We start from the raw sequence: 18,159 nt of genomic DNA on the forward strand, positions 1-18,159 counted from the left end.
TATTTATTTATTTATTGTTTAGGGAAAGGGGGGAGGAAATTTCTTAGGATTAGTAATTATGATGGTAATTTGTTGCAAATATACCTAAATAAGATGAGATATAAAATTGGAAAGGAGTTGTATATATATGTAAATGTATCTATTTATGTTGTTAATTAAAATATTTAAAGTTATTTGAATGATTAATAAATTAATTGATCAGATTATTATTTATTTCCTAGTTGAAAGTAAAATAAATTTTAATTAATATACAAATACATAAAGAAAAGTAAAGTATGGTGCCGATGGGGCAAATGTCATAAGGTAAGATTTTGGACAGCACTAGAAGTGCTTTGTTTGACCTATCACGGGAGATTTATCTTACGTAAGTTTTTCATGATTCTTTTTAAATTTTGTTCGTCTAGTTTTTGTCTTATTCCCCATTTTCCGATCCCTCTCATTCTCGGAATCGTTTCGACGGTTCGAGTAAGAGGGCTCTTTGAAAATGGGAGTCCTGAGATGACGATTGAAGAGGTTGGTGACTCTAAATTTACGAAGAACCAAAAACTCTTTTATTAATGATTTTACAAGTTTTTAAGTCGAAAAGGTTCATTTTGATGGATTAAAATTAATGAGGGTGTATTTGTAATTTTGGAAAACTGCAAATATACTATTTATTACTTAAAGCTAGGGGTGTAAATGTGCCGCACGAGCGAATCGAGGCTCGGCTTGAGTTCGGCTCATTTATATTTCGAGCTCAAAAAGTGTGTTCGTGTTTGGTTCTTTTGCTTAGCGAGCCGAACATGAGTTGTTCGTGAACAAAAAGTCATTTTGATAACCCTAAGCCATAAGATGTTAAGGGTTGTGGTAAGATTTTTTTTAAAAAAAAAATTAATTAAAACATCATTTTATTCTAATTTAATAATTTTCATTCTATTTTCTTAATTAATACTTCTAGTTGATTATAAATCTTGTAGCCTTGTAGTCAATTAATTTTTTTAAAAATACTACTCATCAATGTATATATATATTTATATATATTTATTGAGTAGTATTTCGAGCCAAAACGAGCCGAACACAAATGAGCAAATCTGTGTTCGTGTTCAGCTCGCGAACTTAGCAAAAGAGCCAAACATGAGCTTCCTAATGAGCCGAACACGAGTTATTCCTGAATAACGAGCCGTTTTGATGTCCCTACTTAAAAGCAATAGAATCTTACCAATGTCTTATTGTTTTGTTGATTAAAAAAATGTTTGAAATCATTTTCAGAAATTAAAAGTCAGGAAAGGAGGGAACTTACAAATACACCTTTTCTTTACTTTTCTACCCATGAATTTTACTAAAAATTAATGTTAATTAATTATTGATTTTCAATAAAATTTAGCCCATTTTCTAAATTCTAATTGTTTAAATCAATAGTTAGGGTTCTAAATTTACACAATTTCCTTTAAATCTTCATCAATTTCACTTGCTGATTTTAACAAATTCTTATGAAATATTCCAATCAGTGAGTACATCAATTGGCAAGATATGGTGTTTCCAAATAATTACAAAAAGGTAATTTCTAACATGTTCAATATTTACAAATATACCTTGTTGCATGAAGTTGCTTTTCAAGATGAAATCCATCTTGCCTAATTCATTTCAATGTATATTTGACCATAACAACATAATTTGAACATGTGATTCTTTTATTTTGATTAAATTGTAGAAATAAAAGGTAAAAGTATAAATATTAAATTTATAAATATATCCTAACAGATCTAAGAAGGTTTTATTGGATTCAAATGAGTGAAATCACTGTTTTATTGAATGAACACTGTTTTTAAAATTTTCTTAAAATTTTCAATATATATCATTTTTATTTATTTATTATATTTATTTTTTTTAATTAATCATAATTTTTTATTGGAAATTATAATTCAATATTAATTTGTTTGTTTTTATTCTTATGGAATGTCATCTGTGTCAAGATTAAATTATTGTGAAATATTTTATTTATTTTTATTATTATTTTATTATTTTATAATTTATTAGGTGTTTATCCACTTTATTTAAATTATTGAAATTATAATTGACATTTTCTTTTAATTTTGATTCAAAATTATTGATTTTTTTTTTTTATTTCATAACAATTTTATTTTATTTTAATTATTTTAATTTTATTTTATATGAATTATTAATGCTCTGGCTATTTTCCTTAAATTAATTAATTAATTAATTTTTTATTTATTTAAAAGCACACATCAACACAGTTTTTGAAGAATTATCTTAACACACAAACTGTTACTTCATTTTCAACAATGTTGATCGATCGCTTGACCTCTTCGAGTATTCCTCTAACATCAACTTGAGTTTTCTCGTGCTTCCTCTAAGAACTCAATTGAGAATGATTTGAGTATGGTCTAGTAGAGGGATAGAGGGCTTAGAATAATTGGCATTGAGTTGTTGATTGGATTTTACAACTTATGGAAGGTCTTGTAAAGTTTGGATGTAGGAAATGGGGGTTGGGTGAGTGAAATCCAAGTTGCCATGGTTTGGGCTATAGAGGTTGGTGGGAAATTTCAGATGAGAAGGCTTCGCATTAATAAGGGAAGTGACTAAAGGCTCAAGAAAATGATTATAAGTGAATTGGGCAAAGTTTCAACAAGCATCAACATGGTTTCAACAACATCCAAAGGGTGAACCTAAGGCCTACTTACATGCTCTGGTTGGGCTCTATGAAGCTTAGAATGAGTTCATGCATCAATTATTGGTGCTTTACTGACATGACAGAGTCAGAGCTCGAGGACTATGAAATTTGTACAAGTGTGAGCTCAAAGATGGTTGGCGGCCAATGGAAGATCTCCAACTGTGCATCAAATTTAGGGTAGCTTCCTTTGAAAGCAAAGAAATTGTTGAGTGAGTTCAAGTTAGCCTTCTGAGGTTGTTAAGTTGGTTAAAACAATTCGGTTAATGGCTAACGGGAATGAGACACTTCGTTGTGTGTGGTACAACTTTATTTGGATTGAAAATCAAGTGCCTTGGATGGCTTAGACATGGCTTGGTTTAGGCTTGATTTAAGATTGGTTTTGGCTGACATTTAGCTTGGTTTTGGCTCAAATGAGTCAGCTTAGGTTGAGCTAAAGTGGATTGAGCAAATAAGTTTGAATTTGGTGTTAAAATAGCTTAGCTTGAAGATAAATACTTCTTCTCATTAACGAGAGTTTTCTTAAATGATTTTGATCATTTAAAATGTATTTAACTATGAGGATTGCCTCTATAGGAAACTTTAGAACCCATGTAATATAAACTCTATCTAATCCTTATATTATATAGGATAATTTATCGGTCGACATATAAAAAAGTTCGCAAATCAAAAGGATGTTGTAAGTTTCTTTAATTTATGTAATCGAGCCTCGCTAATTAGAAATGTTTCTATTTCTCGGGATATGTGCATTTCTTGTGGTGTGGTGTTTGATTATTTAAACTATTAAATGTGTGAGAACTTTTTGGTCTCATTTTTAAAATTAAAATACTATTTTCAAAAAGCAAAATTATATGTAAATTAAATTAAAAAAATCATTTCAAAAATTAAGGCAACCGACCGATCCACATGGGTTGAATATGCCCCTTCTCTTTGTACCATAGTAAAAAATGGAGATCCCTGAGTCCGCCAACCTGATCTCTCTCCATGGTGGGTTGACCACTTCCTTTCTCCATCTACCTCTCAATTGTGACAGATGTCGATGGATCCTCGTTCAAACCGAGAGGGGTCTCATCATATGTCTTTTCTACAATTGACAAAATCACCAGTCAATAAGCAACCATAAAAATACTTCCACTGAAAAATATAATGTACCCATAACTCCAATTATTCTAGATGTCCTCGACTCTTGAAGGTGTGTCTGGTGTAATGGCAATGAACCAACATGTGGCATGAATGCATAGCCTTCCATCAAATTAGAGATTGTGGTGGGAGGCACGAGTGTATGGGACGATCGAATGGTGAGGCCGCAGAGTACCTTCAGGAGCTACTCCAGAAGATCTTACTAGACTCAAGGGTAAGAGTCTCCTCTTCTTCACCACTAGCTTGTTCTTACGACCACCCTTAGGGTGTCTCTTGCTTTTTTTTCCTCAACAAAAAGTCCATACAGCGGAAGCTTACTCCATATGATAATAAGAGAATTTGTCCATCATAAGATGTCTCAGAACGGCAACTAGAGCAAGAAATAAGGGAAAGGAGTATGCCAAGTTGAAAATAAACTAATACATATTTATAAGCAATCAAATGCACAAAAATTAAGGAAACAACAATTACTAGGAATTAATTAAATAAATAAGAACCTAATAATTCTCTTGCTTACGCCAGCTTGCAACTCACTAAATACATGAGAAAATATGTATGATCAAAATACGCCAAACAAGATCTAACGACTCAGGATAGAACATGTATCGAAGAATCAACCCTCGCAAGCAAAAAAAAAAGCCAACATGGAGCAAATTATCCGGCTAACCAAACTGAGAAGTTCGACTGAATAAGCAAATGAATGACTCGCCAGCATAAGACCAAGCGAAATGATGCTCCGATGAGAAAGATTTCAACAAAAATAATGACAGTTTTAATAGTTACTACAATCAACCGACTACAGTGAATCATAATTACCGACATTTTATAATGTAACTTCCATGTACTATAATTATAACATCAATAACGTGCAAAATAGGCTTTGAATAAAAAAAATGCAGTGAAATTATTAATTTTTACTCTCTCTCTCTCTTTTAATATTTTTTTTATGCTCTATCCTTTAAATGTGATTCATAGACAAATAAAGCTTAAATATAAAAGAATACAACTTACCGTACAATTTATAAAGCTTAAGCGAAATTATTAAAGGTACATCTAAATATGACATAAAGTCAATCCATAGAATCTTAAACAATGGGCCCCGCAGCAAAGATCTCCCGGGTCAGCTCCGACTCTCCGTTGATAGAACAATCCTCAAACACCTCGAAGTTCTTCTTAAAAAGACCAGCCAGCTTCACCAACGTCTCCCTATAAGCCTCCTTATCTTCCCAAGCATTCATTGGATTCAGAATCTCCGGCGGCACTCCCTCCACCGCCGCCGGTATCTCCAGCCCAAACACTTCCGTCTTCCCATACTCCGCCTTCAGAAGCCTTCCCCCGTGAATCGCATCGATAATCCGACGAGTGTCCGCGAGCTTAATCCGACTTCCCACCCCGTACCTACCGCCGCACCACCCCGTATTGACCAGCCACCCCGTAGCGCCGTATCTCCGCATCTTGTCCGCCAACATGGCCGCGTACTTGGTCGGGTGAAGCATAATGAACGCCGCGCCGAAACAAGCAGAGAATGTGGCTTGCGGCTCCTTGATGCCGTCCTCTGTCCCGGCAACCAGAGCGGTGTAGCCGCTGATGAAATGGTACATGGTTTGCGCGAGATTCAGTTTGCTGACCGGAGGGAGGACGCCGAACGCGTCGCAGGCGAGGAGGATGATGTTCTTCGGGTGGGGGCCGATGCAGGGGATTCTGGAATTGGGGATGAAGTCGATCGGGTAGGAAGCGCGGGTGTTCTCCGTGACGGATTTATCGGCGTAATCGACCTCACGGCTGTGCTCGTCGAAAACCACGTTTTCAAGCACGGTTCCGAATTTAATGGCGTTGAAGATATCCGGTTCTTTCTGGGGGGAAAGATCGAGGCATTTGGCATAGCAACCGCCTTCGATGTTGGAAATGCCGGATTCACTCCAGCAATGCTCGTCGTCTCCGATGAGGAAGCGGTCGGGATCGGTGGAGAGGGTTGTTTTGCCGGTGCCGGATAAGCCGAAGAACAGGGCGACGTCGCCATGTCTTCCCATGTTGCATCCGGAGTGAAGGGAAAGGATGCCCCTTTGAGGCATCAGATAGTGCATCAGGCTAAAAAGACCTTTTTTCATCTCGCCGGCGTATTGTGTGCCGAGGATGACCATTTCTCGCCGGGAAAGATTGAGGTTTACGCTGGTGGAGGAAGTCATGTAGTTCGTGTAGCGGTTGCAGGGGAACTGGCCGGCGTTATAGATGGTGAAATCCGGAGCGCCGAAATCCAGGATTTGTTCTCGTGTCGGCCGGATGCACATGTTGTGCATGAAGAGCGAGTGGTAAGCGCGGGCGGAGACGATCCGGACTTTGATGCGATTTTCGGTGTCCCAATTGAGGAATTGGTCGTTGACGAAGACGTTTTCGATTGAATTAAGATAGTCGAGAGCTCTCTCGCGATTGACGAGGAAAGCATGCTCGTCCATTTCGATGTTCGGGGAGCCATTGCCCCACCAGAGCTCGGCGGCGGTGGTTTCGTCCTTCACCACTCTCTTGTCTTTCGGCGAGCGGCCCGTCTTTGCTCCGGAGAGGGTGGTGATGGCGCCGCTGGAGGTTATGAAAGAGCCTTTCTCGTGCTTAATGGCATGTTCGTAGAGCTCGGCCGGGGAGAGATTGTGGAGTATGTGGGTGAATTTGAGGGAGCAATCGCTGGTGGTGAGGGATGCAGTGGGGCTGAGGTAGTCGATTTGTTGCTTTACGGACTTGAGTTTGGGTCCTGTCTCGCGGGTTAGGGAAGCGAGGGAAGCGCTAATGGATTGGAGATGGAGCTTTTGGAATTCGTCAGGGTGATGGCTGGTTGGTGTGGTTGGAACGGATCTCTTCTTTTGAAGTGAGTGGAGCTCGTCGATGGTTTGAGCTTTGACGACAGGGGTGCTATCGTCGTGGCAAAGATGGTCTTTTGACGGCATCGGGTTGCCGTTTGGGGTGTTGATGGCCGGAAGCAGGGTGGTGGCTTCGCTGTTGGTCGCCATGGAATAGGGATGGGATCAATGTGGAGGGATGGAGGGGGAAGAGTTTTGGTTGGTATTTAAAGGTGGCGATGGGATGGGGGGGGTTTGGAGGCAATGGTTGGAAGGTGTTTTGGGGTGTTAATTTGGAGATGAATTACACCGAATTGCGAAGGAGGATGGCGGAGGAAGCTGAGTGCGGATGTTAGTGACGAGCTAGATCCTTATCCTCATCCGTTGGGTGCAATTCCAGATGTTCCATGTAACCGTATCAGGCAATCAGCCGCAGGGGATGATAAAAATGAGATTTTTGAAACTAAAAATTTCTCATTTGCATATTTAGCCCCTAAAGTTTACTATTTTAATTTACCACATTGTTATTGTGTTGCCTTAACGGGCTTCATCACGACTTCTCGCATCAATGCTTGGAGTCATCTTGATTGCCATGAATTCTTAGAGCTTGCAAATTTCGTCATGATCGTCACAATCTCCTAACGAGCTCCCTTCATATGCTTTGTCGACCGGTGTAAGATGTAGCGGCCATGCAAGTGTGATACGGGGGTGGCGGTGGCGGTGGCGTTGGCAGTGGCGGTGATGGTGGCGGTGGCGATAGCGATGAAAACAACAACTCGCAAGTATGTGAGAGACGTGCAAGGGTGATTCTTAATGGCTTTTGGGGTAAATTATATTTTTGTTGATATTTAAAAAAATTTTAAAAGTTAAGGGAGTAAGTAATATAGTTTTGATGTTGAGAGATAAACTGGCGGTTGACATATAAAAATCTTATTTGTTGGAGGCAATTTTCGTTGATTTTTTTTTTTTTTTGGGTTTGATTTAGGAAACATATTTGACCAATAAGATGAGAGAAGAGTAGAGACACATTATCTCTCCCTACCCTGCCTCTCTTATTGGCTAGCTACAGGTGCGTGTAACCCTCCCAATATTTCCTCTTGATTTTGAACCCTAAAATAGTTGGCATTTAAAAAAATAAAATAAAAAATCAATAACTAGATTACTAATCTCTTTTTGGAATTAAAGGATAGGGCAGTTGCTTTCTCTATCCTACAGTCACCTTACATTTTTAATATAGGGATATATGGACCGTTATTGATTTTTCAATTACTAAGAGAAGATATTACGTGCGGAGTTGAGATGTAAAGTTACGTCCGGGCGGCTTCAATAATCGGATGATATGTGATCGATCTGATTTTTGATGTCCAGAGATGCAAGACATCCTAAAAAAAAATTTAAAAAGCAGGCGTCACGGGGTGCGAGAGATATTTGAAAAAGCAAAAATTTTTTTGGGGTTTAAGGTTAAACAAATGAGAGCTTGAAGATGAAAAACAATACAGTGCTAAGAGGAATAAATCAGAGATCCATTTAGTTGTTGATGTTAATGATTTGAACTCATTAGTAAGTTTCCAAAGAGTTGCAAACTTATATAATTTTGTATGAGAATTTATATAATCGTTGAGCTTATGAGAGGTTTTGAAAAATGAAGGGTTCGCTTTGGATTAAAGATGATTTGCTTGGTCATGTCTAATTTTAAATATGTTCTTATGTTGGTTTCATTTGAAAATGTTTTGTTAGGTTTATTTAAATTTTAAAAATGCTTCTTTTAAGTTTATTTTAGTTTGATAAAGGTTTTATTATGACAATATTTTTATTAGGTACGCTTTATTTGAAAAGGGTTTCACTTACGGCCCGTTTGGCACAGCAGTGGGGGAGCGGCGCGGTCTGGGGCTGTTGTTTTCGTTCGTTTGGCGCTGCGGCGAGGGAGCGGCGTTGGTGGAAATCAGTAAAAAGTAGACCACATGTTATAACCTGCGGCCGGCTTTTCGCGTGTGTCTTTTTACCTTGTTGTCTCGATCTCTCTTTCCCTCTCCCCTCCTGTCGACGGTGTGATTCACTCCTCTATGGTCTTCTACCTCCTCTTCCTCCTATTCTCTTGTTGCTTGGTTACTCTTCCCCTCTTCCTTCTCTTCTCTTCACACACGGTATGCTTATCTTCTCCCCTCTTCACAGACGCGAAAAATATGTTTTGGTTTTTGTATGCACATCAGCTTGTTGGATTTGTTGGATTTTGTTGTCTTATGATTGGATTCATTTGTATCTATTACAATGGGGTTGGATTCATTTGGATGTGCAACGGTTTGTTGGATTTTCAGTGGCTTTTGGTTTTTGTTTAGCACCTATTACAGTGGCTAAATTTTTTGTTTGATTAACTACAATTTTTGTTGGAATGGAATGTATGCATTAACTACAATTTTTCTTCTAGTTAAGTCTTTTTTCAGATAGTTTCCAACTTAAAATAATTGACTAATGGATTCTATTTTGTTGTTTTTAAAAAAGATAAGCTCCCGAATTTTAGGGACGTCCCGAAGATTACTATGTCACTGTGAACTAGAGACTTCCTTTCTGAGGTCACGCCAGCCCATAGCTACAATCAACAGTTTATAGATGCCCACGAGCTTCGCAGAAAAGTGTGACTTCTTTTGATGTGTTGATGGTCAGGTTGATTCCACTGCTAAAGGTGATAATGAATTGATAGTATCATTGGAGGACAGTTTAGGACAAGACATACATTGCCTTCATGTTAAAAATAATATCATCATTAATTTACTTATAATTTTATTAGTTTTTTTTTTCTTTAGCACTTTCGGTACTTACTGTTAAGTGAGTTATACATCTGAACTTTTGTTCTATTTTAAAATTAACTTTTGCTTCTGAAGTATAAATATATGACTCTCACAGTTATGTTTCATAAAATTTTAGTAAACAGGGACAGAATGATCATTTTTCTAAAAATAAATTTCTCACAACTGTTTTCAGACAGGTGCAATAAACATATTTTAATGCATTTGATATATTAGCGATTTCACTAGCTTTTTGGCGACTTGATCCTTTGGGATTTATACACAACCAAAACAAAAAAGTAGGAGTTTAGCATAAACTTCATATAACCAATAAAAAGATAAAAGAGTAGTTTGAGATGAAACCATTCTAACCATGATTTATTTATTTATGACATGATAAAAATATTTTTAAGCTTTGCCTTCATTCTATTTTATTCATCATGCATACATGCATGCATCAAAATATGTTCTAAATCCATCAGTCAAATCTCCAGCAATATAGCCTAAAAAGATGAGGTGTAACACTAAACAGCTTTAAGAATTTATTCAATCATATCTATCTTGTACAAATAAACCATAGTATGTAAATAAATACACCATCTTCAATTTCCATATAGTTCCAAGAAAAATATATTAATTATAAAGCTGCATACAAAATAGTTTTTTTATTACCAAAAACAATGAGGGGGCTTATAATAAATAGCACTCCAAACTTATGTATTTACATATCTGACTCCTAAATTTCATATTTACACGTAGTGCGCTCAAAATCTTTACTATCACATCATAATTAGCACTATCAACACTTTTTAAAGCACTAAAGTGCTATGTGTGTGAATATGAATGTTTAGTGTGAGATATGTAAATACATAAGAATTATGTGCTATGTATGTAAATGTCCCAAAATTAAAGAAAAGCAAAACAAAATAACAATGCTAAGAAAAAGGAATGAAGTGGTGAATAATGAGCAAATTATTGTAACCGAGTAACCCTTCCCCATTACAAAAAAGCCTTCCAAATATTTTGAATTAAGTTGATCACAAGGCTTAGAAAACGAGTCCCATATCTCCATAGTTGTGTGTAGTAAATAAGAATTGGAAGCATGAGCGGCTCAAGGAATATTTTGTATGCTTTCATCAAGAACTGAAACAATACATGAGGCTTCTCTAGGAACCCTGCAGTCCAAAATTATATCTTGAGCTAAATTCTATTCATAATATGAGTCATATTCATTCAATTGTAATATCTCTACTGTATTTTACATAGTAAAAATAAAGGCATTCATATTTTATAAGATAAAAAATAGAGGCATTTATATATAATGTCTTGTGAAACATAAGAATATCTTACATTATTAATTCTATTTAGCCTAAGTTTAAGTTCTATTCCCACAAACAGTTACTTACAGACAGCCAGCTTTGGAAACTTATCAAAAAATGAAGTCACAAAGCCGAGCAAATTCTGCAGTTGATATGGCAGAAAAATGGTTCGTCAGAAAATTGAAATTAATGAATGATATTATGTATTACTCATTTTTTGAATATGATATAATAAGTTTGGCGTAACTTTACCAGCACTATTGCTCCTGGCTTTACTGGTGATTCAACAAATACACAAGCTTTCCTGCAATATTTTAATGATATTAAATACAATTAAAATGGATTTTCATGTAGTTACCTAGTTGTCTGATTGAAGGATATAGTTATGTTAATGATAATGCTTGTTAAGACATGTTTCAACTGTAATATTGTTAAGAAACTTGATCTTGTAAAGCATTTGCTTTCTTAAGAGAATTGAATGTTAAAATTCATATTTTTTTAATATTTTTTTTACTATTTCAAACTATAATGACATAGAATCACAGCCTTTATACTTGCATGATATAACAATTTAAAAAATGTTAAAAATAGACATGATCAAACTGTACTTCAATTTATTTGAATCTGATAAAATAAATTTACTAACAGTAAATTCTTCCCAATATTTTTAACAATATATTAGTTTGTAATGTAATAAGATTGTTTGATTGTGTAAGTTTTAACAAATTATGGATTGTTCGAATAGTACTTTATGAGAAGGCCCCTTGTATTTTCTGAGCAGTAAAAAAAGCTGCAACCTTTAGTGAAAGGAATGATACGATCGTTCCATTCTGCAATAAAAGTATAAATTTTTCATGATTTTATTTATGTTTAGCAGTATATAAATTTTATGTTGAAAAAACAATAGTTAGTTACCAAGATGCCACCTTGCCCCAGCATTTTGTTTGCCTGCTTCATACACATCATCGATTTTGAATCGAACATTTTGGCCCATGGCTCTTGATAGTTCTTCGAGGAAATGGTAGACAGCAGGCTGCATATTGGATTAAAACAATTCTTTATGGATTAAAAATATGAATCACTTCTTCATCTCTTAAGTTGAAATTGGATTTCAGGAAAAAAAAATTTTGATTCTAGATGTACTTCTTAAAATTTAGCTCCACATGTTAGATTTCCTTCATCTACAAGGTGAGCTCTAATGTTTATAAAATATTTTGTTGGCGGAAACTACACTTCAACCTCTCACTGTTTTGAACGATTATTGTGTCATGACACCGGACGCAAAGGGTACTTGTCACGGGGTAAGTGAGCCCCGCTCGCCATGTGGCACACTCTCACTGGACTCTGGACGCAAATTTTGAGTCTGGGGTCTGGATGTAATAATTTTTCCACTATTTTATCTCATTTTGATAAATTTGGGGTGTTATTTCAATCCGTTAGCAAGCGAATGAAAATTGATTATGTGAGAAAGAAAATAATTAGAAAATGACTTTAAAGAATTATTTTATTCCTTTTTTAGATAAATTTGGGGTGTTACTTCAATCCATTTGCAAGCCTATGAAAATTGTTTATGTGAGAAGCAAATAACTCGAAAATGACTTTAAAGAATTATTTTATTCCTTTTTTTATTTTATTTTGAAAAATCAAATATTTATGGTACTTTTAGGTCGAGAGATTTATAATTAAAAGTTTTTTATTTAAGTCATGGAGAAAACTCAATTGACTTAACTAAATAGTTTAGCAAATGTCATATTTTTCAGATTTTTAGTTTTAAAACAAACAATAAGTATCATTCAATTTGTAATTATAATAACATTTTGAAGAAGATATGAAGAGGGTAGTTAACAATTTAAAATCTTAAGGATTAAAAATGAAGTGTCTAAATCTATCTTTAATAGCTAGTTCATATAAATTGAATCTAGTTTGCAATTTAAATTCGAGTTTTCTTTAAACAATGACTACAAGAATTTAAGAAGAGTGATAAACAAGGAATGCTATGAGGACTATTTACAAGAAATTCAGGGTAATTTTTTATAGGTAAGTATAGATCCAACAGTAAACAAGAATCTTCTTTTTGTTACATTTTTTTCTTGGGTGCTAAATTAATTACAAAGAGATAAATCATACATTCAAATCAATGAATTACTCTCTCTCTCTCTCTCTCTTTCTCTACACACACAGATGTTTATGATTTACATTACTATAGTGATTATAATAATTAGGCTACTTGTGGATATGTCATATTTTGTATTATTAATTTCATGGATATTACTCTAAATGATTTCATAGCTTTTCTTGTGAATGAAATAGCTGAAAAAGCATGTTTAAATGATGATTAAATGATATAAAGAATGACTATAGAAATTAATGTGAAGATTTACAAGTTAGCCAACAATCCCCACATGAGCTGAGAAATTATTGAGTTTGATCAAAACTAAGAGGAAGAGAAAAAAGCCAAATGGCCCATTATATAACATGTAAATATGAGTGATGGTATATTTCTTCTTTTAGATTTATAATACATATTGGTGTGAATAGTTGATGGGCTAGATCGTGAGTGTCGGATAATGATCACAATGATGTATAAAGAACTAATGACGCCCCTAGAGCAAATGATATTTGTCTAATTCAACTATGTCAATTTTTATTTTGGATTGATCAAGAAATGATGTTAAGCGTCAAGACATTAATTGACATGGTGCATGATTAGAGATTCATGTTTTTTTCCAATGATTATTCAATATATTAATTCTAAGGTTTTCAACTAAACTTTATGTTCGTTCATCATGTCTACGTGATACTTTTTCTTATTTGCCCAAAAAAAAGCAAGTAGAATGATGAGTAGAAAAAAAATATTACACCCGGAGATCGGACACAGATATGCGTCCGTACTGCAATTAAATTTAGCCACATGTAAGTTGCGGTCCAGTGAATAAAAATTGAAAAATTTTATATTTTAATGCATAACCCGGCCCAACCCAGCCCATTTCTTCGAAAACAAAACCCTTCACGTCAAATATAAATATTCATTTTTTTCTCATGTCATTGGGTAAGGATACATAGTTCTAAAACACTATAATAAACCTCAAAAACACATAAATAACTTCATACAAAAACCGCAATAGCACTAAATAACCGTCATAACACCAAATAACCTTAATAACTTCACAATAAAACAACAATAACACCACAGTCGTCGCAATAACACTATAATAAATCTCAATAACTCCACAAAAAAATTGCAAAAACACCAAATAAATGCAATAACACTAAAAAATCTCAATCACTCCACAAAAAACCACAATAACACCACAGCCACAAAAAAAAATTTAACATCACCAAATAACCTCAATAACTCCACAAAAAAAAACATAATAACACAACATTTGTCGCAATGTCACTCAGATAATACCACAATAAACCTCAATAACACGTCAATAACTCCATAAAAAATACTAATAACACCCCAATAACACCAAAAATACAGCAATAACACCATAATAATGCTATTTAAGAATAACACAACAAAGCTGTCACAATATCACTCATATAAAACTAAAATAGCATCTCAATAACGCCACAATAATATCAAAATAATACCGCAGTAACACAACAGTAACACTGAAATAACATCATTCAAAAATACTACCAGAGCCGCCGCAATACCACTCAAAAAACACCACAATAACACCACAAAAAAATACAATAACACCAGCCCACAAAAAGAACTGCAATATTACTCAAATAACACCACAAAAAATTACAATAACGTCACAACCGTCGCAATACCACTCAAATAACACCACAATAAACCTCAATAACTCCACAAAAAAATCTCAATAGCACCATCCCACAAAAAAAAACGCAATACCTCTAAAATATCACCACAAAAAATCACAATAACAACACAGTCGTCGCAATACCACTCAAATAATATCACAATAAACCTCGATAATATTTTAATAACTCCACAAAAAAAAACCAAAATAACACCAAATAACTTTAATAACACCACAAAAAAACTGCAATAACATCACAGTCGTCGCAATACCACTTAAATAACACCACAATAAACCTCAATAACTCAACAAAAAAATCGCAATAACAGCAGCCCACAAAAAAACTGCAATATCACTCAAATTACATCACAAAAAATCGCAATAACTCCACAGTCGCCGCAATATCACTCAAATAACATCACAATAAACCTAGATAATATCTCAATAACTCTTAAAAATCTGCAATAACACCAAATAACCTCAATAACTCCACAAAAAATGCAATAACATCACAGTTGTCGCAATACCACTCAAAAAATACTACAATTGACCTAAATAACACCTCAATAACTTCACAAAACAATCACAATAACTTCACAAAACAATCACAATAACACCAAATAACCACAATAAAACCAAATAAACTCAATAACTCCACATAAAACCCTCAATAACACCATAGCCGCCACAATACTACTCAAATAACACCACAACAAACCTCAATAACACCACAAAAAACTGCAATAATACTAGCTCACAAAAAAAACTACAATCTCACTCAAATAACACCACAAAAAAAAACTACAATAACATCACAACCGCCGCAATACCATTCAAATAACACCACAACAAATCTCAATAACTCCACAAAAAAACTGCAATTGAATTTTGAAGTATGGGTTGGTTCGAGTCGAGTCACACATTAAAATAAAGTGATTTTTTTTATTTTTTTATTTAGTGGGACCGTGGCTTACACATTGCGATACATGATAAGTTTTTATTAGAGTCCGAACGTAGCTTTGAATCAAAAGACCAAATGAAATATTTTTTCGATGAGTAGAGCTTAGAAATTATTGAGAACCGAGTGTGGAGGCTTGTTAGTGAGAAGATCAATCAGTTGTATCTCGTGCATGATTAACGTATATAAAGACATAACTTGGAGATAAAATCCTTGTGATTGTATGAATATGATATGACTCGTATAAGAAGAATTCATTTCATGGTGGCTCAATTAATCTGCTATCTTGAATGATTTTCATAAGAATAATTTTTGTTTTGCTTGAATTTGAATTTCTTCATGAGCAAACACCAATCCATTGGACTTCGGAAAGTCATTAATTAGGCAACTCAAAGCTCAAGTTAACCACAATTTAGAGAAAGCTTAATATAAGATGTTATTTGAGGCCATTTTTAAGATGGTCTAAGAAAAACAAGTACTTTGTCGTCCACTTAAATAATGACATTAGTGTTTATGTAGAGTTGCTTGCACATTCAAATCTCAGTTTGCACTCCCAAAGCTATTCAGACTTGGTGCAATTTCACCTATTTTTATTTATACATGCATACTATACAGTTTTTTATGTATTTACTTATCTAGCCCGTACAGTTTAATATTTGCATATCATAAGAGCGTTAATCATGATAAAACATATGCATGCAAAGATTTACTTCACGTTAAAAAAAAAGTTCATCATAATAATCTTTTTGTGATGCTTGCAATATGAGTGTTATATATTTAATATATCAAAATCTAGGAATTACGTAAATACATAAATATTTTGGAATGCATGTAAATACATAAAAATCTAGGAATTACGTAGATACATTAAAATCCATCTTCAATGGCATCGGACTACCTCGAAACTTTTTTTTTCGTTTTTTTTTTTACAATATGAGTGTTATATATTTAATATATTAAAAGCTAGGAATTACGTAAATACATAAAAATTGTGGAATGCATGTCAATACATAAAAGTTCTAGGAATTACGTAAATGCATTCAAATCTATATTCAATGGCATCGGACTACCTCGAACCTTTTTTTTTCGTTTTCTTTTTTTTTTTAATTACACTAGTGAAAACTTGACACTAATCTCAATAAAGACAGTGAATAAGCTGATGTTTTACTTCGACGAAAAAATATTACATCGGGACTCTGCATGTAGAGCTACGTGCAGTCCAATGAAATTACGCCGTGGAGGTAATCGACCCGGTAACACAAGGAAATATTCCCCTCGTGTTATTCAGTTGTTATTGTATGTTATTCAGGTGTTATTGTATTCTGAGAATATTCCCGGTGTTATAATAATACAGTAACACATCAATTATTCTTGAAAAACACACAATAACACCTGAATAACGCGATGGGAATATTCTCTTATGTTATCGGGCCGATCACCTCGATGGGAAGATTCTCTTATGTTATCGGGCCGATCACCTCCGTGGCAAAATTTCATTGGACACCGCACGGACTCCGCACGTAAACGTGCCAGTCCTGATGTAATATTTATTTCTTACCGAAGAGCCCAAAAGTTGTAATATCTATAATAATATTAGCAGCAGCAGCAGCAGGAGCAAAAACAAAACAACATGCTGAGAAGATGGCATCCAAAAAGAAGATCGCAAGAGAAGGAAAAATGCCACACACCTTGTCCTTGAATGGGCTGGGAAACGCCAAGTCTTCGAACATGCAACTGTTATCCAGTAGCTCATTCAATTTCTTCATATCCTTCTTGTTGAGATGTTCATAGAAATCTTGAACCAAAATTATAAGAGAAGAGGAAGGAAATATCTCAGCCATGCCCTCGGTTGTTCTGAGGCACTTTAGAGTCAAATCCTTCATCTTTTTCAATCTTAAAGCAAAAATAAACTGACATCTTTGCCTATCGGGGCGGAAATAAACTGAACAACAAGAAGAATGCATTTTTGGTGGAGATCTGAGAGTTGGGAATGCAAGGTGCAGAAGGGCTGCCATGATGCAGAACAATGTGAGAGATTTCTCCTATTTGAAGGCGAGCAAAAGGAAGTGGATTTAGGAATAAAGCCAAAGGATAAAGAACCATAGGATGGGTGTTGCTTGATGAAACAGTATAGGAATATGACTTGCTTGACGGAGGCAATTGCTGATTTTCATGGGAGGAAAGGTCTTCCATGTGCATTGCTGGATCTAAAGTATAGTTTCTGATTCTGTGGAGACTTTAACAGATGGAGGTAATTGCTGATTTCAATCACCTTTTCTTAAATAGATGTTACTCCAACATTCTCTAATATTGATAATTCATTCAATTACTTTTTGTAGTTTACAGTTCTTACGCCTTCACCTTAACATTCTCCCTTCCATCTCAATCAACCTAGATATTGAACATTTTGTTGCAATGCAATATTTAGATCCGTATATTATCACAAGCATAATTGCAGTTTCCTAAAAATTTATATTCAAATGCATATATACAAAATTTATCGATACCCCCTTATATCAAAAATTATTAAGGTACTCCATTTTAACTCCCAGCCTTCACATTACAGATTATGACCTCGTCTATTACATCTCAAATCTTATGCAGAATAGAATAAACTGAATGATAAATATGACCATCATAACCACAAGAATTTCATGTTATATACCTAATTTTACTATATTAGT

The 18,159-nt window shown here is 34.6% G+C and overlaps 2 protein-coding genes across 2 annotated transcripts; both read right to left on the reverse strand.

Annotated features, from left to right (window-relative positions):
• Positions 1–4,893: 4,893 nt before the first annotated feature.
• Positions 4,894–7,067, reverse strand: LOC110025226 (phosphoenolpyruvate carboxykinase (ATP)-like). The gene has a single exon (XM_020725563.1). It carries the CDS (start codon positions 6,805–6,807, stop codon positions 4,894–4,896), a length of 1,914 nt encoding a protein of 637 aa, XP_020581222.1. The 5' UTR covers positions 6,808–7,067.
• Positions 7,068–10,069: 3,002 nt separating this feature from the next.
• LOC110025231 lies at positions 10,070–17,635 on the reverse strand. The gene is made up of 6 exons (XM_020725578.1): positions 17,164–17,635; positions 11,654–11,771; positions 11,487–11,568; positions 10,991–11,042; positions 10,826–10,880; positions 10,070–10,594 (listed from the first exon to the last, which is right to left on the reverse strand). The coding sequence occupies exons 1-6, from the start codon at positions 17,488–17,490 to the stop codon at positions 10,419–10,421; spliced, it is 810 nt and encodes a 269-aa protein (XP_020581237.1). The 5' UTR covers positions 17,491–17,635; the 3' UTR covers positions 10,070–10,418.
• Between the last annotated feature and the right edge of the window lie 524 nt (positions 17,636–18,159).

Source organism: Phalaenopsis equestris, unplaced genomic scaffold (assembly GCF_001263595.1).
Source record: "Phalaenopsis equestris unplaced genomic scaffold, ASM126359v1 Scaffold000295, whole genome shotgun sequence".
Classification (NCBI taxonomy): Eukaryota; Viridiplantae; Streptophyta; class Magnoliopsida; order Asparagales; family Orchidaceae; genus Phalaenopsis; species Phalaenopsis equestris.

Bases quoted from the DNA above. Each gene is read 5' to 3' on its own strand.
- LOC110025226 (XM_020725563.1), bottom strand. From the start codon at position 6,807: ATGGCGACCAACAGCGAAGCCACCACCCTGCTTCCGGCCATCAACACC.
- LOC110025231 (XM_020725578.1), bottom strand. From the start codon at position 17,490: ATGGCAGCCCTTCTGCACCTTGCATTCCCAACTCTCAGATCTCCACCA. The intron at 11,569-11,653 runs GTAACTAACTAT...CTTTTATTGCAG, and splicing joins TGGGGCAAGGTGGCATCTTG to AATGGAACGATCGTATCATT. The intron at 10,881-10,990 runs GTAAAGTTACGC...TATCAACTGCAG, and splicing joins AGCCAGGAGCAATAGTGCTG to AATTTGCTCGGCTTTGTGAC.